The sequence below is a fragment of the Sceloporus occidentalis genome, unplaced genomic scaffold (genome assembly GCF_023333645.1).
Source record: "Sceloporus occidentalis isolate IW3139 unplaced genomic scaffold, rSceOcc1.0.p SCAF_37, whole genome shotgun sequence".
Taxonomy (NCBI): Eukaryota; Metazoa; Chordata; class Lepidosauria; order Squamata; family Phrynosomatidae; genus Sceloporus; species Sceloporus occidentalis.
The window spans coordinates 8,504,478-8,526,281 of NW_028317017.1; the positions used below are offsets into that span (position 1 = coordinate 8,504,478).

A 21,804-nucleotide genomic window follows, 5' to 3' on the forward strand; every position below is an offset into this window, starting at 1 on the left:
GGCGTTTTACTGCTTTTTTGGGCTCTGTGGCAGTTTTTCAAAATCGCAGCATGTTCGTTTTTTGCAAGGAAATCTTGGCGTTTTTCTCCAATAGAAGTCTATGGGAGAGAAGAAAAAGCCATGTGGGTTTTGCCTTGGTGTTTTTTATGGCGTTTTTTCCACAGTTACAATGCAGAGGATGGACCCAGTATCTGTGTGTCCTACGAGGAATAGGCTGGAAACAAACAGTTTCACACAAAACAAAGTTCATATTGAATTTTACACCATTTGGAACAAACATGCCATTACAAACAAACATACCCAACTGGATCCTGCCTGCCAAAAGCAACAGCAAACAATTTGCACCATCATTTGGGGCCAATCTTCCTAGAGGAGCAGACATTCGGAATAAAGCATTATTACAAACCACAGAAAAGAGACAAAAGGGTCCGCCGGGGCGAGTTTAAGTAGAACTCTACCAAGGAAATGACATCAGGATGGGGCAGATACTTGCCATTTATCCTAATCCCTTTTAGCTGGGTGACAATTCTAACGTGTAAAGGCTGGAAAGACTGCCTAAGGTCAAAAAAGCAATTTCCACAGAAAGGCCAAAACGCAGGTAAATGCAGTGGCAGTTTTCTTGGCGTTTTTCCTGGCGTTTTTCATCAAGAAAATAACGCAGGACAAAAACCCAAGTGGAAACCTAGCCTTAGGACAGGCTGCTTTTACCTGGAGATGCCACTTACAAGCAATGGCTTTTCCTCCACTCTGACCCCAATTTACATTCCTTCCAATACTGCTGGAAATCACCAGAAGCCCCTGTTTGCATGTTACTCTACCCCCCCATACTGATTTTCATTGTGTCCCTATGGAATGACTTGAGGGTTACAATTAAGAAGACAGGTCTCTAAGGGGTTGGCACACAGAAAAAAATGCAATGTACATCTACTAAAAATCTCCTGTTCGTTTACCATGTCGGTATGTGTTGATTCAATCCTCCCCTTGTGAATATATACAGAAGGCTTAAAGATCTAAATTTTCTGGCAGTATGAAGAAAGTGAGGTCTGTTTCCCTAATGAATACCAGAGTGTGTATCTTGACTCTTGACCTTGTCACTTAACATGTGAAAAGGTCACAAAACTCCTTAACATTTGTCAAGTGAGCCTAGAATACGACTTTATGCTATTAAAAAAGAAATATTTATCCAAATTGTAACCTATTATCTATTTGGGAAAATAACTATAAACATAAACTGTATATTTAATGTATGTATTTTGTGCATATGCTACACTGCTTAATACAAAAAGCAAAACATCTTTCCCGTGGGACATATGATTACGCACATATTTCTTTGGAGGGTCTGTTCTTCCTAAGAAGAGGAGCACTAAATTTAATGATGTAGTATATTTTTTATGGTCCCATTACCATAAGGGGAATACTTTCCCAGGAATGTTCATTGCTCAACGGTATACATTTTATAAATTTGCTAATGTATCGTGACGGCTCCCAATTAGCCTCTGAAGAAATAAACAAGGACCTGTAAAAATTCAAACATTTAATTTTTAAAACGGGAATATTGGGCAGACTAGGTGGACTGGATGGTTCCTCTATGCCATCAAAGTATTTCAAAATTAGAAACTTAATTTAATGGCTGCTGTATTGTCCCACCTAGTTCACCCATTGTTTTTGTCTACAGCAAGGCCTCATCCTTCAAACTGTATTGAATTCCATGGCCAAGGACAATGTCTATCCAAGGGCAAAAATGTATTTTTTATTTCTTCCATCAAATTCAGGGCTAATGTATAAAATGTGATTATGTTGTGGGCTTTGAAAAAGGGGTCTTATCTCCATAGTAACAAATGGAAATGTTCAATTAGCATGTGCATTCCACCAGTTGTTATGAGGATAAGACTACTTTGGATTAGAATACGTAACCCATTCGACTGTTTACCCAGTGCAAATTCTATGTGATTGTGTTCCCTTATCTTCTAATGAAATATCTTCACCATAATTCATTGAACATTTTGCTTTTGAGAATAGAATCTTCCACAGAAGTGCTGTCATCAAAGGCATGAAAGCATTGCACAGCTGCAGCAAAAGTACCTCTGTGTAATGTGCGAGGAGCCACGCCAGCTGCCGCTGCTTCTGCTGCTCACTGTCTATTGCATCTTTGTGCTGGTTCAGACCAGATCTCGTACTGTAACAAAGACCTCTCTGTTATGAATTCTTGCTGCATCAACACTGAGACCATTTTTCCTCACACACTTATGCTAACACAAAGGAAACATTTCTTTTGTTTCCAATAGCAAGACTGTCAAATGTATTTGTAACGGGGCTATATTTATAAATGACCATTTATTTCCCTCCCGTCCCATTTTCCTTTAGGGTTTCTGCATCCTGGTAAATATCTTATTCAAAGTAATGTGTGTTCCGATGGTTGATTTGTAATCTGTTTTTTCCCACTTCTTGAACAAAGCATTTCGTTAAGAGGACACTGTTAAAGGGTTTCATCGCCTGTGTATTTCCCGTAACAACATGAACTGGCAGAGTCTAAACAGCCTTTTACAAATGACCAGAAACAAAGGCAGATGTGTTATGATCCTCCTTATGGTGTCTAAAATCACACTCAAACTAGCAGCGTTCTTGTAGTTTTTATTTCACGGTGCTCATTTACTGTTTGTGTATGGTGATTGCATACCCAGAAGGGTGCAATACCATTTATTGTACAGTTGGTAGAGAAAATGAAACATACTCAACCTATTTTTCTGTCTGGAAAATTAAGATCAGTTCTGGTGTCAAGCTTAAAAAGTGGTGCAATAACCATAGTAGAGCGGAAGATGATGGCGCTGTATAAAATAATAATCTGTTTGATAACTGCATCACCCACCACCCCCTTATGTGTCTCATATTCATGTGTTTTTTGTAGATTCCATGGATGAGTTCTTTGAATATGAAGCAGAGGATTTTCTAGTGTATCTTGCTTTACTGATTACCGAAGGTCGGACGCCAGAACAATCTGTGAAAGGAAGAACAGAAGGCCTCCATTGTCCACCAGCACAGTCTAGTCATCCTGGGCCTAATAAGCATGAATGCAGTGATAAACTGGCACAGGTAAGTCTGTGTTGCCTTTTGATGTGCAATTTATTATCTTTAACCCTCTAACAGCCTAATAGTACCTTCTCGCTTGTCATTTTGCTACTTACCAGAGGTGTAGAGGCTTTCTAATGTCAACATAGTGTATCTCGCAGCAGTAGAAAACTTTACTGGCTCTGTGCTGATAGACTCAATGTAATATTGCGTGATGTAAGTGACTTTGAATGCCTGAACAGAAATTCCCTTCCTCCTGTGTCAAGGCTGACACGTGGAAATGTTATCAACTATCCCATAAAGCTAGGTCTGTCAAAAGCTGAAAAATAGCATTATAACCCTAACCAGTCAAAGGGTATGCATTACTTTGATCTTGGTAAGTTGCCGCCCAGTATTTGGATAAGAAAGCTTTTGTGTGTCTGGGGATTGTCCCACAGAAAGAAGTCTTGCAGATGGCTTTGATGACATACCATGTTAGCATTTGACAAGTCCACATACAGTTTTCTACCATAGAGCACAGTAATCTACCGTGGATATTCTGAGTTTATCCTTTGAGTAAGCTATGTATCATTGTGCAACGTCTACTTTCCCCTTGGACTTCAACCTGAACAGATGTACCAGATGGTTTGTCCAGATACGTGGAGTAGTAAAAAGACTTTATTCTCACTTCCTTACCATAATTTTGTAGATAAACCCATTTTGTTACTCATATTGTGTTATGTTCTTGACACTATATAGCCAAAGGGCACCTCTTGTTCAGTTGTAATCATCATATGCATGTCCTCCACCATATGACACCACACATGTATGCCGCTAGCACTGCCATGCTGTGCTTGGCACAATGGAACACACTTACAGCTCTGGACGCACGCACCTAAAGCTATTATTTTACCCTTATCTTTCAATCCATCAGGAGTACTGCTCCCTGGCTTATCTTTCTTATACATCACTCTACTAACACCTCTCCTCTCTACCAGTCTCTTTACAGGCACACTACAAGGCTCTTCATAGCAATTCCCCTATCTTCATCTCCTCTCTTCTTAAAATACACACCTACCCGGTACTTTTCTGATGATCTTCATCTGGCCTCTGTTCTTAACATCTACTTGTCATGCTCATATATAAGACTTCTCAGACTGTCCCCTTGTCTCCTTTCCTTCAAAATAATCTGATTTAAGACTCACTTCAGGCAGGACAGGTTAACTCCTCTTCTCCTACCTACCTCTACTTCACTTTTCTTAGCCATGCCGTCTGGTGTCTCCCACAATATCCTCTTACACCTCAGTCACACCGTGTCTAGTAATATTATTGTTTACACTGAGACACAGTTGTGCGGTGATCAACCTCAAGCATTTGCACTTTCACCTCATGTGCAATATACCGCCACCTCATTCCAGATTGTAAAATGTCCTTTATGTACAAATTATGTAATGTGCTGCTTGTTACATTCTGTTTACCTATTGTACAGTGCTGTGGAATATGATAGCGCTATATAAATCAATAATGACACGTTAGGCTCTTTTTTGTTTTGTTCTTCATTCCAAGGCACAAACTAGATAATTCATTCAGAGAGCAATGCATTCAGTTGAACAGTATACAAAGTACTTAAAAAGTTTAGAATAACTTTTGCAACTTGTCACTCATGGTCTTCTTTTTTTTTTTTTTTTTTTGTTTTTTAACTTGTTAACTTTAAACACAAAGTATGTTTTTTACTTTTTTGTGTTGAAATTCACTTCATGAACTGTCAATGCATATATAGGTGTTAACAATATTTCAGAAAACCATTGTTTGTGTTTCAAAATAATAATTCTGCATAATAGGATTTTTTTTTCCTTTCAGTGCCGCCAAGCTAGAAAAACTAGATCTGATGTCGCCCTTCTATGGAGAAATAATATTCCAATTATGATTGAGGTGATGCTGCTTCCAGACTGTTGCTATAGTGATGAAGGATCCAGCACGGAGGCAAGCGATTTAAACGATCCTGCAATGAAACAAGACGCCCTCTTGCTGGAAAGGTGGATTCTGGAGCCTGTTCCCAGACAGTAGGTTAAAGTCTCCTTAAGGGTTTACTTAGATAGCACACACATCACATTAGCATGTAGATTTAAACACTGGATCACATGCCTTTAATGTAACATGCTGCAGCCTCTTATTGGGTCCTTTGTTGATTCTATACAGACATGGAAGAAAATGTATGTATTACTTCATTCTGCACAGTACATTTTGATTACATTTAGCTGTTCTTATCATAGAGTTAATAGTTAACCTGGTAGTGTTTTCTTACTGAATGTGTTATGTTGCAGCAAGCAGTTTTTTAAATGAATTTGTTACTTTTCCCAAATCCTACGTTTTACCATTTCATGCATTGGATAAACCTGTCTATTGACGTTTACCATAAGCAAACGTATTAAAACCCATCGTCCCTATAAAGTTCCTAATTTGTTCAGGCAGCCATTGGAGATGCAAGTGAGAAAAAGGGAAAGCAATTCAGGTCAGGAATTTGTAATATATATTAGCTGTGCCTGTTTCTACCCCATATATCTACTTTCCAGAGGTAAACCGAATACTAAACTGTCCTAGTGATTACAACATAAAACATCCGGGGCAATGAAACTCAGTGAGTAGTGTAAGAACATGGTGGGCTTTACCGGGTGAATTACACCTAGTGGTATGGTTTGAGTGGTATGGTTTTGGTCAAGTCTCTAATTTAGGGTACTTGTGAAAAGACATGTACTCTTTTTTTCTTAAGTGATCTCAAAGACCAGTTTCAGCTGTTATGGACCCGGACAAGCCTGGGGATCACTTAGAAACATTAGACACTTTTGCTTCCCATTTTCTAGCAGCCGGCTTGAGCCTTTACTGTCCCCTGTAAAACAGAATGGGACAAGGTGGAAGTGTTAGAATGTCGTTGACTTGGGATGTATGTAAAAATAGATCTGCAATGACACAATGCATTTTGGTGGAACAGGAAAACTATATTCATGTTTTTTATTTTTTATTTCAACATTTAATTTTTTCCAATACGTTCTAGGACTGGAGATAGATTCATCGAGGAGAAGACCCTATTGCTGGCAATCCGTTCGTTTGTCTTCTTTTCTCAGTTAAGCGCTTGGTTGAGTGTGTCCCATGGGGCTGTCCCGCGCAACATCCTGTACAGGTAAGCATAAGGACACGGACTTTTTCATGTGGTTTTCGTTGTACAATTAAACCACTGCATGCAGCGGTACTGCTTCACCTCTATAGGCCTTTAGCTAAAAAATCATTTTGGTTATAGGGATTGTGAACAATCTGTAAATCTAGATCAGACTACCAGTTAGCCCTTTTTCATCTTGAATATGGCTTGGAATGCTATAGTGCATTTTGTTTTAATTGCAAAATTCACTGATTTTTCTTTTTGTTAATTTTAATGTTTTTAGTATACCATTTAACTATGTTGTAGTGAAATCCTTTGTAAACCTGTAGGGTAAGCAGAGTGCACAAATTTTCAAGGAAAAAATGCATTAAAAGCCATAAAATGAGGTCAAACTGTTTTACTATAGAAGAGGCAGATATAGTTGATATGGTTAGTTAACAGGTAACTAAAATGACATATACTGATTTTCTCGTTTGTCCCCATGACATTTAGTTAGCTCTGGTTTTAGTATCCTCACTGAGCATGTGTAGATCATTGTTAATAAAATGGTCTTCTTTAGATGTTAAGACCCAGACATTCTATTGGTGTGTGCAGTGCATCTGTATATTTTAGCCATTTTGCATGGTACATTATTGTAATATAAGAGTCAGTTGTCCTCTGTACTGAGATCCCTTCTTCGGATAAAGTTAAAATATTGTCTAACCTTTGTATCCAGAAATCTTATTTTAAATCTTCTCTATTATTAAAGGTATTGGCTTTACTTTTTGTGGTTTCTTGATTCATCCCTTCTCTCCTTTTATAAGATTATGTTAGCTGTGGAGTTGGACAGTTGGTTTGTAAACCAGCCTATGCTTTGCTGTGTGACATGACATATTTTTTTTCTCCTCTTTATTTTCTACCTTTCTTCGCAGCTTTCTTTTAAAAGGGCCAAGACACACAATCCTGTGTAGGATGCCACACTGCACAGGGCACATGCTTTACCAGCAGTTAAGCACAATTGTGCTGTTAAAATCCAGCCAAGTCTAGAACAGTTTTTCCTCAGCTTTTATCCTTTGGGGCTACTGACAGGTCAGATGTGTTAGGACTTCACAGCATAAGCTAACATGGTTCAGTTCCTGTTCTCAGGCCACAATTCTCAAATCTGGGCTGCTAGTGGTATTTGAGGACTAGATTTGAGAAACACTGATCTAGAATAAGTGATCGTTTCTGCTAGAGGAAATAAGTAATCATGGTGTCCAATCTAGCCTTTACTGCTACCCCAGGAACATATCGGGGTTTCCACCAGTCACCACTTAATTTAGAACTTATTTTCAGACCAGACAGGTTAATCTATGATGTAAAAGATTTATGCAAATTAGTCAGAGACCCGCTAGATCTAGAACAGCCAAAAAAACTGCTCATACAATGTTTATGGTCTGTCCTAATTCCCAGATGATTTGTAATGTAAAGGATGTAAAGGAAAACGTGAAGGTCACATTTCTTTGGCACTGGTGAACCATCATCCCAGTATGTGAGTTTAAGCCACTCCTGGGCTTTGATAGTCAGATGTGGTTGGTCTTTTTTATTATAGAAATATATTCATACATACAAATTCCATCATAAAATGTCTAAATAAATGAGTACAAAAAATATAAATTCACTTTCCAAAACTTATATAAATAGACCATAGACTGAACCAATCCCACAACCAAAAGAATTAGTCAAAGTGCTTTAGCCACATTTATTTTTATATCACCAATAATTTTATGTAGTGCTTCTTACAGTACATATATTCAAGGGGTATGGCATATACTCAAGGGGTATGGCAAAACGAGAGGTGACGGACCAAGACAAACCAATCCAAGCGTGAACATGGAGCCAAAATGTGAAAATGTTCTCTTTAATGAGGATTTCAACTATAACATGTTAATGGAAATAGCATGGACTGAGGATTTGTCATTCAAGTCAGTGTAGAATACATAGACATCTGCTCTAGGTTGTGTAATACTGAAAATCTGGTTGATATTCCTTGATAAGGTAGCTAATTTCCCACGTTTTGTGGGTTGTATAAAAAAGGCTGCCCCCCAAAAAAATTCATTATACATTGTATATATGCATTGATTTTGTAGCGACTAATAAAAAATGGACCAGCTGTCTGCAATGCAGGTATCACGGCACCCCATCTTCCACAGAGTTCGCACTCACATGTGTTTGATATTCTCTCCGGGTTCGGTTTTGCTGTTACTGAGCCTGTGAGCGATCTATTTAACCAGGCAGGAGCTTACTGAGTAACCACTTTCTTGCACTTGTGTTTTTCAAACAGCCTGTTAATGTTGTTACTAAATTCATACATAATCTTATCAACTAGTAGGCAGAACTGCATGTTGGCAGGACATAGTGGCCTTCATGTTCCTAAGCAGTCTAAAGTAGCACACTTTATCTTTAAACTGCACGCATCTTCTTTGTTCAGGAAATGTTCTCCACCCTTATACAACTAGAAGACCAGCAAGCATGTATCTTTGTAAGCACGCATTTTTACATGGTTTGTTTTAAAATAGTACCGTAGATTAAAACACAACATTTGGTTTCCTTTAGAAGTACAAATTATAGTTCAGTACATCAAATCTATGTAATGGTATTTACAGTTTAAAACAAGCAATTGTAATGCATTAGAAAACCCACCTTATGTGTGTACCATGGAGGGGATCAGCGTGTTAGAAGGATTTGAATGATTAAGTTACGGCTCCCTTCTGTGTGAGCTGATTCACTCTGCCAGCCTTTGTAAGGGTAAAATGTGGAGGATTTCAGTGCAGAAAACTAATTGTTATGCTAGTTTTGACACAAATTTCAGCGGCCCTGCAGTGGAGTGGTTTCTGTTGTAAAAAAAAAACAACTTATTCTGCTGCGGTTTAAAGAAGAAGAAAAAAAAAAATGATTTACTGTGAAATAGAATCCCTTTCTATCAGAATTGTTTCTTTTAGAGTTTGTTGCTATATCTGATAAATTGGCAAAATACTAAAAGGTGACCTGCACACTGCAATATGATTCAGGCACTCCATGGTAATTCATCTAGGTGTTCACCGCAGATAGACAAAGCAACCATTTGAGGGACTCTTAGAAAGTTTGTGCTTCTGTCATTGAGGAAGGAGCCAGCGCTCTGTTTATTTTTTTTATTTTTTTTTTTAATGGTCCTATCTATGTTGAAGAAATGGATGGTGGTGTCTGTGTTCACCCAGATAAACTATATTGTGGAGTGCCTGGATTCTTACACTTTCCTTTGCACCTGTGTAATCTGTGGCTTTCTGTTTGTTTTTAGAGTGAGTGCTGCAGATGGAGAGTTACAATGGACTTTCTCCCATCCACCAACGGAACACGTGTTCCCTGTTCCCAACGTATCTCACAGCATTGCCTTGAAAGTCAGTGTCCAGTCTTTGCCAAGACAATCTAGTTATCCAGTATTGAACTGTAGCATTCACAGCGATCTTGGCTTTTTAAAGAAACGAATGCCTCCTCACGCGCATAGTGTTAACCAGCTTCTGGATTCACGGGACACCAGCCAATGCAATGTCCCAAGTTCTCAAAGTACATGTAGCAAACAGACGTGGACTATTGGACCGGAGGGTTTAATGCATTCGAGGACCAGTTTAATCATGGATCTCACTGTTCCTGTCAGAAACGTGAAGTTAATTACTAGTGAAAGTAATGAATCTAAGCTTCAGTGTTTGAGTGTGATCAGTGAGTCCAAGGCAGCTCCCAAAGAGTCGGCCATCAGAAATTTCAAGTCCTTTTCTTTGGTGGATGTGCCTAGCAGCCCACATGATATTCAGCCCATAGAACAAAATCCCCTGATTGGCTGTTTAATTCAAGAACGTCAAGAGGTTATAGCAAGAATCGCACAGCATCTGCTGCAGTGCGACCAAACCACCTCACAAATGACTAACCATTCTTACAAAGTCCTCGAATCCAGTCCCATAAGTTCCAAGCTGTTCAGAAACCAGTTCGAAGATGAAAACACCCAGAAAAAACACAAGGAAACGCCTCCCACATGTACCTTTAGTTTAGATTTTCAGCCAGCCACAGACAATCAGGAAAGAAAACAAAAAACGGCACCAGATACCCCCATCAGTAACTCGCGCCCCAACCCAGACTCCAAAATATCATCAAATCCACAAGCCAGAAGGAAGCTTATTCTCGTTCAAGCCAGTGAGCCTAGCTGCAACACATTTCAACACTGTTTAAATAAAACCTCCCAATGCACTTCTTCAAGTAAAGAGAGTATATTCAATTTGCCAGCAAGAGGTGACACTGACCAGAATGAACAGACAGAAAGCGTTATTGGTAAAGGAGACACGTATCACAACTCTAGCAACACAGATGTCAAACCTTGTACCAACAAAGTAAATGTCCCAGATGAGAACAGCAATACTGATTTTCAGAGTCAACATCAAGATTACCCCAAGAACTGTACAAAGAACACTTTTCAAACACAAGAACACAGAAGCTCTGAGGATCCCACAAGGAAAGCACAAGTGACTGATTATAGCGGTCAGCTCCTTAGCATTGAGAATTATACCGGCAAGGACAGGGACAGTCTCAAATGTAAAGAAACACAGGACAAAGTGAAACCGGCACACGATGAGAATGAAGACCCAGCAAAATGTGACTGCTTTACTCAAGGACACAGAAAATGCAGTGGAAACTGTTTGCCAAAGGAAGAGCAGTTGAAGAGTGCTGATCAAGCAGTAAGTATTTTCACTTAAACATTGTATTCTTGCACACAAATCATTTGGATTTGAAATGTCGATTGCATTCGCTGTCAGAGGGTCTTCCGTAGCACCAGTTGCAACCCAGCTATGTATAGGGTTCACCTATTGCTCTTAACGTATTACAGATAAAAAGCTATTCTGTGTTACAGTGAGACAGTTTAACGGCATTACAGTTGAATTTCAAAGGTAAAGCACACAAATGTCTTCTCGGCATATCATTCAAAAAATGGTGGGTTAACCAACCTGTGTACATCTTACAGAGGACCACTCTCATAATTACTTTTATGGAAACTTTATAGGTTCCTGATAAAATGTGACAATAAATAGAGAGAAATCAGCATTTGCAGTGTGAGTTAAAGATGAGCATTAAACATGTTTCTTGCTGGAGTGAAGGAAGGGGATCAGAGCCCCAAAATCACAAAAATACTGCCATGGCTGCCCATGTTTAGAAATGTTGGTTATAGCTAAAAGATTTATTTCAAGCAATATCTATCTAGATAGGAATGTCAATAGATAAAATATTAGTATCGTATGTCCCAGATTTGTGTTTTCATGTTGTGGTAAATGTAACAAGCAGATCTTTGTTACTTTGTAGAAAACCGTACCACCAAGACATGCTAACAATTGGAAAAAGCAAACATTCAGATCTTTGGATGGAATCTCCACCAAGGCTTTCCACCCCCGCACTGGTTTACCTTTACTCTCAAGTCCTGTAAGTGAACTCAAATGGCTTCTCTGCTCCACTGAGGTTGGAAATTCATGGATGTAATCTAAGTGCCCTGTACTCGCCTCGCTGTTCATCTTGAGTCAAAGTGGATCTGTCACAAAATATACAATCTTAAAATTAGCAAATTGTACATATTAGGGGTACAACCAACCCACTTTGGGGTTTCTGAAATTAATTTTAAAATATTTCACCACATATGATCAGATTGTAAACCTACACTGTCCGTCCTTGGGGGTCTATATCTTTCCCAGGGTATTCTCGTCTCTTGGATATTTTAATATGCTGGGAATTGATCTTGGCAACCTAAACGGTTGTACTGGTCCCTATTCTCCAGAGCAGGTGGCATCTTCTGTAGGATGTGTTAAAACACCACAACATGCAGTGAATATAACAAGTAATGCTACATTTACAAGTGTTTTTATAATGATGCTAATTAGAAATGTCCATGCCTATCATGCCAGGTTTATATCTTATAGCTTGTAAAATTTTAGAAAATACAGTTGCAAGGAATCGATCTTGATATGTGCGGTTGACACTATAACACACACAGTGTTTATTCACAAATGACCACATTATATTTTAAAGTTTATTTTCTTTAACATTGGTTGTAAAATAATCTCAAATATTCCAAGTTAATGAAAACCGTGTTCTAGCGCTGCTGTGCGTGTTAAAAGGACAAAGTTATAATTGTGAGATAAAAAACAACCATGAAAAATTAGAGACCGTATACAGTGCACACACTGCATTGTGCATGTTAATTGAGAGTGTCTCTCCAATGCCTGTATAGTATGAGAAGTATTAACATAACCTTTTACTCATTGCTAGGAGGCGTTTTATGCTTGTGGATATTTTAATTTGGAGAATTAGTTACTAAACATGTCACCATATAGATTTGGGACATTATATGCTAAATGGTACTTGCACAAGACTGGAGTGCGTGTCCGTAAACTGGTTTAGTTACCTTCCGCAGGGGTCCACAGCTTAACCTAAACCATAGCTTTATATCTAATAACTTTAATATAATATCCTACACATACTTTAATTACATATATCAGATATGTCAGGAACTTAAACGAGTTACCATGAACTAAAACTGCAAATTATTATTTATGGTTTTACATAGCGCCATCAAATTCTGTAGCACTGTACAATGGGTAGATGGGAAATAACAAGTAGTATATAACATAACAATTTGACTTGCAGAGACAACAGGTGAGGAGGGCCCTGCTCAAAGGAGTTGGGTTGTATGACATAATGGGTAAAAGTGCCGTTATGGATGGAGCAGCCACACTAGTAAAAGTATTGCAGGAGAGGGACTAGGAAAGGTGAGCTAAAGGAATATGGCACACAGGTTAACAAATAATCAGTATTATAATTGCTTACATATTTTAACTTGCTCTGTGTAATGTTTGTACAAGAAACCACTATTTTTTTATATGTAGTAAACTGCAAATGAAATGTGAGGAACCTGGAAGGAAGTTACAGCTCCACTTATTTGTCAAACCTTTCTTCTCATAAAATTACTTTGAAACACAGAACAAAAATATGTATCACAATGTATTTTTTTATAATCTTATCCAGGTTCCACAGAGGAAAACACAATCAGGGTATTTTGATGTGGAGACTTCATTACTGCAAATTAAAGGTCTATCCACACTAAGGTATTTATTTCCACAGATTTCAGTATGGATATATTTTTTATTAATATTGCACTCGTGGCTGTCTGGGTGCTCATTTTACATATGCTAAAAATTACAATTGATATAGTAGGGACAAAACCATGGTTAACTGAAAACTAGAATTATTTGGTCATGCAATGTTAACTTCCAAGTACAAAAACTACCTTGCGTTCTATACAGTTTTGATCACTCTTGCCAAACTTAATCGAGCATTGTTGAAAACCTCCAATGCATATTTAAAATGTCGTGCTACAAGAATTCTGTAACTTTGTATTGGCTTTCCAGAGTGAAGCTTGAGTGGCGCAGTCATGTTCATTAGGAATAAATAATAATGAATACCGTATAAGATACCTCAGAATCCAAGGATCACAAGATAAAAAGTTAAAATAAACATTGGTTATTATATGTTCTCTTCCTTAAATAATTTTACGAAGAAGGTCTCAATTTCAAAAAATAACCTGGGCATCTATATCGACAATTAGAGTGCTCGACTTTATGGGGCCAACTTTGGAGGTAAAGATGGGGTATATAATTAAATCTTAGGAAATTGGACAGTCAAGCGAAACCTTTAAAAGACAGAAAATGAAATGTACCTGGGGCACTGAAAAACTAATATATATATATATATATTATACACTGAAAGTCCTCTACTACCTTACCCAATAGGATGTTAAAATTATTAAAATGATGTTCAGCAATAGTCGCATTGTAATCGAACAGGGTGCCTTCTTTATTTTTAGGTTGAAACAAAGCCATTAATATTTCCCTTTTTGTCAACTAGCAGTGTACAGATTCTCTTAACTTTAGCTCAAACGTGCTTTGAATGACTTTCAAGATTAAGATAAACTAAATCACATCCTGAGTATATAGCTACATGTGTAAAAGTGACTAACTGCAGCAATGAGTAGCTTACACTGTGAAAGAGTTAATGTGCATAGACTATGTGTAGGCATGACCTGTGGAATACCAGAGTGGTCTTCTAAGGATTCCTTCCTTGTCTTCTTGTTCTGTGTGTTGGCAAGTGGTTCAAGCACCACCAATTACCAGTTTTGTCGACCAGCTGGGACTTGGCAAATTATTTATTATTACACAATGTGGTTTGTTTTTTTATCTTTATTAATATGAGGTATGAGTAAATGCATTTCATGCATGTTTCCAGGCGGCACATTTTGGTAAAACCAGAAGATGGTCCAGAACCTACAGCCAAACATCTCAGTTGCAGCGCTCCTCCTGCTCCTTGTCTAAGTCTCCTAGGGAATTTTGAGGTATCCATTTCTTCTCATTCATTCTAACATAACTTCAGAACACCTATGATTGCAACAGGTCTTGTATCGTGTACTCCTAAATAAGAAAAATAAAGTAAGTAAGCTGGTGTTAGAGCTGAGCCCACCATAATCAGTTTCACAGCTGTGACTAGCTTGAATTCTATCTTTACTGCCAAATCCATGTAAAGATCAAACTTAGAATCATACATGTCATGGTTCCAAATTGGGTCACATTCAAGCTTAAAATATTTTGTTTTCAGGAAATATTAAAGGCAAAATGTGCCAAAACACAGAGGCTATATCAGCTTAAAGTTCATTAATAATTTCCACGTCTCTCTGTGATATATTCAGAAAAGGTCTTCTGACACGCAAAATTACTAAAGGGACTTGGCATAAACCATAAAGTTTTTATTATGTTTTAACCGTTTTATTGATATAGCCCACTTTACTGAGCACTTTGCTTTAAAAAAAAAACAAAAGCATACCTGAATTAATGCTAGAGTTATTAATAAATAGTTTGCCTTATTTGAATTGTTTCTCTTCTTGTAGGAATCTGTATTGAATTATCGTTTGGAACCCCTGGGTGTTGTTGAGGGTTTTACAGCTGAAGTTGGTGCAAGTGGAGTATTTTGTCCAACCCACATGACCCTTCCTGTCAAAGTGTCATTCTTCAGTGTTTCTGATGATAATGCTCCTTCTCCGTACATGGTAAGAGTTGGTATTGGTACACTCCACCAGTGCTTTATAGTTTGGGGAATTTAGGGTGAGAAGATTTTTGTCATGAGACTGAATTACATTTTTTTTTTGTTTTGTTTTTTTTGTTTCGTGGAAATTCTTTCCAATGTTAGCTTCATGTAAACTGTACCATAGAACTGTACTGCACTACTTGTCCTTCCTGTACAAAAATTGTGATAATCTAATCTTCATGGACAATTTTATAAGTTTTACTTTCAAAACATTTTTTTTAAGTATTTTTCAGACAAATGGTTTGTGTGTGTGTATATATGTGCATAAAGATATACACACATGCACATGTCAAAAGAAAGCCCTCCTTGTCCTAAAAAGTAATTTATAATTGGTGTTCTAGTTAACAAAATTACTGTTGGACAAAGTGTACAAATGCCTCCCCTCACCCCCAAAAAACTGCCCTCATCTCCATTAAAATTGGCACCATACTAATAAACATGATAGAAACCTAAAGTTTTAGTTATGTAAGAGGGAAGAGAAGCAAAGTCCTTTATCACTAACTCTGTGCAGCAGACTAAATTGCAGTAAATGGCTTGAGAGTATTAATTGCCTTGTCTCTGAGCATGGTACAAACCTAAAACGCCATGGATTCCACCTGAAAAAGGTGTTAACTTTGGCTAAAGACTCAATTTTCTTTGTCAAATATTTTATTAGGCTAATATATTGAATGTAGAATCTCGCGGTTAGGTAAAGGAGTGAAGTTCCCTATGATGTCTAAAGCGTTTATGTGGGGTATGGCTTATAGAAAATATTTTTTTTAAATATGTTAAGAATAATATCTTCCGTAAATGCATTTTTCTAAAACTATCTTTATCTTTCAGGGTAACATTACACTGGAGTCCCTTGGCAAAAGGGGTTATCGTATACCTCCTTCTGGAACCATACAAGTGGTAGGTGTATATATAGTTTTTGTTCAAGCTAATCTTGTTGGCATTATGTTTTCCATAGAGCAATGTAAAGGCTTTTCCAAGCAGAGCTGTGCCCACAAAACCCATTTTGGGCTTTCTTTATCTATCTCGCTGACTATAGACACCATTTTAATCAATATATTGTGGGCCAGATCAAAACACGGCAAAACTGTAAGACCTCACAGTCAGGGGCGGGCTGGGCTGGGGGCAGGGGGGTAATTGCCCCCCAGGCCGCCCTGAATCTACATTAAACGGGCGCGCGGCCGCCCACTTAAGTGGCCGTTTCGGGCACGCCAGGGCCGTCTTTAATGCCAGCAGCATCCGCGGTGGGCCAGCCGAACTGGTAAGACACACTCTTGGCCGCTTTAAAATCATTAAGCGGCCAGTGTGCCTGCACAGTGCCGCCCAGTGTCCTGTTCCGTGTGACTCTGCCCCCTTGAGCGGCACGTCACATCGTCAACATGATGGGCCGCTCAAGGGGGCGGAGTCAGACGGAACAGTTCCTCGTGACAGCTAGAAGAGCACGTTGGAGGACAGCAGCAGTGAAGGATGGCAGCAAAAACGTAAGTATTAAAAAAATACAAAAAATAGTTGGGGTAATAGGCGGAAGGGGAGCCATATTCAAAGGGGGGCTGCATTGGGACAACAATTAAATGCAAAATGGGGTAGCTAGGGGGTATAAGTACACAACAGGGTGGTTGGGGCACCACATAAAACAATACACAAAGGTGGGGGTGGCTGGGTTCAATATACATGGGTCATTAACAATGCAAAGGGTGGCATCAATACACAAGGGAGGGGGCTGGCTGGGGACATCCCATACATCAATATACAAGGGGGTTGGGGCATAATGTACAAAGAGGGCTGGCTGGGGGCACAAATCCACATGGGGCAATACACAAGGGGCATAATGTATAAAGGGGGCTGGCTGGGGGCAGAAATCCACATGGAACAATACACAAGGGTGTGGGAGGCAATACATTAAAACCAAAGGGGGCTGGCTGGGGCATCAATACACAAGGGGGAAAAACAAACAAACAGCAAACCGGTGTGGAAAGCATTTTGGATGTGGGTGTCAGTGTTGTAGAGGCTGTCCTGGTGTGTGTGTGTGTTTGGGTTTAGGTGTGGCAGAGCCTGTCCTGGTTTGTGTGTGTGTTTGGATATTTTTGGATATTGTTTGGATATTGGTGTGGCAGAGCTTGTCCTGGTGTCTGTGTGTTTGGCTGTCTGTGTGGCAGAGCCTGTCCTGGTGTGTGTGTGTGTGTGTGTGTGTTTGGGTGTCGGTGTGGCAGAGCCTGTCCTGTTGTGTGTTTGGGTGTTGATGTGGCAGAGCCTGTCCTGGTGTCTGTGTGTTTGGCTGTCTGTGTGGCAGGGCCTGTCCTGGTGTGTGTGTATCTGGGTGTTGGAGTAGCAGAGCCTGTCCTGGTGTGTGTTTGGGTGTCGGTGTGGCAGAGCCTTTCCTGGTATCTGTGTGGCAGAGCCTGTCCTGGTGTGTCTGCTTGGGTGTCGGTGTGGCAGAGCCTGTCCTGGTGTCAGGGTGGGCTGTTTGGGGTGCTGGTCATGTTCTATATGGGCAGTGTGGACACCAGGGCTGGCTTTGGGGGTGTGCATCCTGTGATCTATGCCTGTAATTTAGGGGGTTTTAGCTATACCTTGTGATTTCCAGTTGATCTGTACCTGCAAAGCTGGGTTTGTGTGTTATTCTGTTGATCTGTATCTGCTATGCTATGTTTCCATACATTATTTATGTATACCTGCAAATACAGGGTTTGTATGTTTTATTCAGTTGATCTATACATGCACATGCTGTTTACATGTGTTGTTTATTTTATCTACACCTGAACTACAGGGTGTAAGTAAAACAGAGGTGTGGCTTAGTGAATCAGGGACAAAGGGACTCTGGGGATGATTACAGGCAGGGGCCCAAGGAAATGCCTAGGGTCCAACATTTCCATATTTCAATTTTATTTTGTTAAGATTAGCTGTTTTTTAATGTATTAAACATCATTATTTTTACTCCCAGTCCCATCACATTACATCAATATGCGTTAGAAAATCAGGAAAAGATGGGCATGGATGGTGTGCTGATTCGGTGGCGCAACGGGCCACTTGTCTAGACTTGCCTCCCAGGCCTTAGGCTGCCAGCCCTCCCCTGCTCACAGTCCCGCTGACTTCAAAATGCCAGGGCTGATCTTAATGGTTTGTGTAATTATGAATATCATAGATACTGTTTATAATATGCTCAAACATACCTGGATATGCGGTCACCTAAGAGTCACAGCCTTGTACATTCTTCTAGAGACATCCTCACATAAATAAGCAGCAAGTTGCTACCATGTTTTTGTCTGTGTAAATGTGTGTATGGAATATATAATTACCACATTTTTCCCTTTTCTTTTAGACCTTATTTAATCCAAACAAGACTGTAGTGAAGATGTTTGTGGTGAAATACGACTTGCAGGAGATGCCAGCCAACCACCAAACATTCTTACGACAAAGAACATTTTCTGTTCCTGTGAGGAGAGAGAGAAAGGAAGCGGGCATTGACAACAACATTCTTAAGACGGAAGACAGGACATTACGCTACCTCATTCACCTGAGGTTTTTCACTTATGTGTTTTCTTCAAAGCTTTTAGCATAACTACACATACAACTACATAACAAACTACAAACAGTTGTAGAGATATTTAATTCAAAATGTATGGACCATTTTATTAGGGCTGCAACAACTAATCGCCACCCTCCCATACACCACTCTGCCTCTCTACCCGACTCCCTGGTGTCTTGTGAACCTCCGTTGCTGACAGGAGGCAGAGTGGTGTATGGGGAGGGGGGAGAAAGGCAGAGTGGTGTATGGGGAGGGGGTATAATGAATTTCAGAGTGGCATATCTGGGGGAGGCAGAGTGGTGAATCAGGGAGTATAATGAATTTCAGGGTGGTGCAGGGCATTTATGGGGGGCGGAGTGGCATATCAGGGTGCACAGTGGCATATAGGGAGGTATAAGGCATAAATGGGGGCGGAGTAGCATATCGATATTAGGCGTATCGGGGGGCATAAGACATATCTGGGGGTAAAAGGTATATCAGGGGGCTCAGTTGCATATCACCGGCATATAAGGGGTATAAGGCATATCAGGGGGTATAAGGCATATCAGGGGCACAGTGGCATATCAGGGGGCACAGTGGAATCTCTGGCATATAGGAGGTATAAGGCATATCTGGGGGCAGAGTGGCAAGCTGGGGGTCAGATGTGCATAACTGGGGGTAGTTTGGTAAATAAAAGAAAATATAAACAAGGCTTTTTTCTCATAGTTTTTATTAAATATGAAAAATAGTTAGCATATGAATTAATATTTACTAATAACTTTGTATTAAAACCTAGTTTGGGAAACACTGTTTGGGTTCTTGTAGCTTTTATTATTATGTCAGTAAAATAAGAAGGTGAATAGAGAAATGCCATTGTGATAAAGAGATGAAAGTGTAACTTAATCAATTATTAAAATAATCGTTAGTTGCAGCCCTACATTTTATATCAGGCGAGCTGAGGGAAATCTTTGTGTTCTTTCCCTTCTCCTCCATCTGTCCCTACAAAGGCTGCCTGAACAATCCACAACAATCAGCAACTTAGTAGCAGGGAATGAATTTAATAGGAAAGAATGTTTCATATTCCATATTCCAGGAACACAAAGATTGCTTCTGTTATGGCAACTGCTTATTTTTATGGGTAAACACATTATGTAGCTGTATTTCATGTGTAGAACTTTATATTTGAAATGTGGGAAAACTGACAGGTCAGTCTTCACAGTATCAATGTGTATAGTGCAGTATAGAGGATTTTCATACAATATGTCTTCCTGGGTGATTAGCAGAAATACATTTGGTTCTGCTACTATTAGTCTGTCCTGCCACATGGTCAAGGTCAAAAACGCCACCATAAAGGCACCAGACACATCTACCCCTTTAAACAAAAAAGTGCTCCTCTTTCCCATTGAAAATTAGAGGAAGGAAAAATGTCAGTTGCTATAATCCCTTTTTTCCCCATTTTTGATTTTTGTTTTTTCATGATGTGACAATTTAGGATAAATAAGGTCCTGCTAATCTGCTAGCATTACTCTGTGATAAGTTGCACCAAGATAATGCCTAAGCATTCCATATTTTATGCAGTACCTCTGGTATAGACAACAATGGATTCTCACTAATAGTGCTTACATATCATTAAATAATTTCTCTGATATAAACCATATATTTGTTGTAAATTGACTGCATCATATAATGATTTCATTATACAATAGTGTTTTTCTGCAACTTTTATCTAAACAACCAATGAAAATAATTTCCCAACTGAGAAGTTGTTCTAGTAGTTTGTTTGCTTGCCCTCTTAGGTTCCAGAGTTCCAAGTCCGGAAAGATCTACCTCCACAGAGACGTCAGACTTCTGTTCTCACGAAAATCCATGGAAGTTGACAGCGGTGCAGCCTATGAGCTGAAATCTTACACAGAAACTCCCACCAATCCTAGGTTTTCAGCCAGATGCTAAGGGAGCTGCGGGAGAGAGAATCCTTGGCTTGCAAAATAAAATGTGCTTGATTTCTAAATGGCAAAGAAAGACAAGTTGCGACTGTACTGATTGAAACAAATGCCTACAAAAAATGGACCAGCTCCAGGGATTTTCTTCAATGTACTTTGTGTATTTCATGTAGACTGGAAATGAATAGAAAGTCCTAATGCATTTTTTTTCTACTATGTAATACCACTTAATTGAGTGTGTGCCGCATTAGCAACTCTTCCTGTTAGTTTAGTGTTTACACATTTTATTTTATTTTGTCTATTTAATATTTAATGTTTCATTTACTACACAAGTGATTGTCTAAGTGTTCTAATGTAGCACAAAGCCTATGTTAAATCATATAATGTATTTTTGACAGTAATATTGAAATCTAAAAATATATACAAATCTTTAATTCTGTGTGAATTTTTTTTCCCCCCGTACACACAATTCACTCTATTCTTTTAAAATGGCATTATTGGTGTCCATCACTGGATCCCTATAGTATGTGGACCATTTGGACCCACATGCTGAAAAGTAGGCCTAATAGAGCAACCAGCAACCATTTTTGAACCCTTCTAACAACATATGCTGGGAAACACTAAACGGCCATTACTGTAGATATTGTTGATCATTCACCCACTAGTAACCCCTGGGTAAAGTTGCTTGTTAATCAGCATGTACTGGGGGAAGGGGGGGGAGTGACAACAATAATAGTGCAATATTGTAAAAGCACAATATTCAAAAAAAATAAATGAGTTGCACTCACAAACATAGGATGAAAAGAAGATCAGATTTGGACAATTTGGATTTTCGTTTTTTGCGAGCAAGATCAACTGGACTCTTATCCCAAAAGGCAATTGTGCATAACTTTGCCAAAATTTGTTTTAGTAACCCTTCTCTAAACTCTGTCCAAAATTTCAATATCCTTCTGAAGATGGGGTCACCAGAACTGTACACAATACTCTGGGTAAAGTCTGACCAGAGA

The 21,804-nt window shown here is 39.0% G+C and overlaps 1 protein-coding gene across 1 annotated transcript; it reads left to right on the top strand.

Moving 5' to 3' along the window:
* The first annotated feature begins 2,913 nt into the window (after positions 1–2,913).
* On the top strand, positions 2,914–20,807 carry LOC149297799 (atos homolog protein A-like). Its single transcript, XM_089488236.1, has 11 exons — positions 2,914–3,090; positions 4,906–5,108; positions 6,098–6,223; positions 9,495–10,920; positions 11,540–11,656; positions 13,253–13,332; positions 14,510–14,615; positions 15,165–15,323; positions 16,184–16,252; positions 18,672–18,871; positions 20,654–20,807. The coding sequence occupies exons 2-11, from the start codon at positions 4,969–4,971 to the stop codon at positions 20,805–20,807; spliced, it is 2,577 nt and encodes an 858-aa protein (XP_089344362.1). The 5' UTR covers positions 2,914–3,090; positions 4,906–4,968.
* The last annotated feature ends 997 nt before the right edge of the window (positions 20,808–21,804 follow it).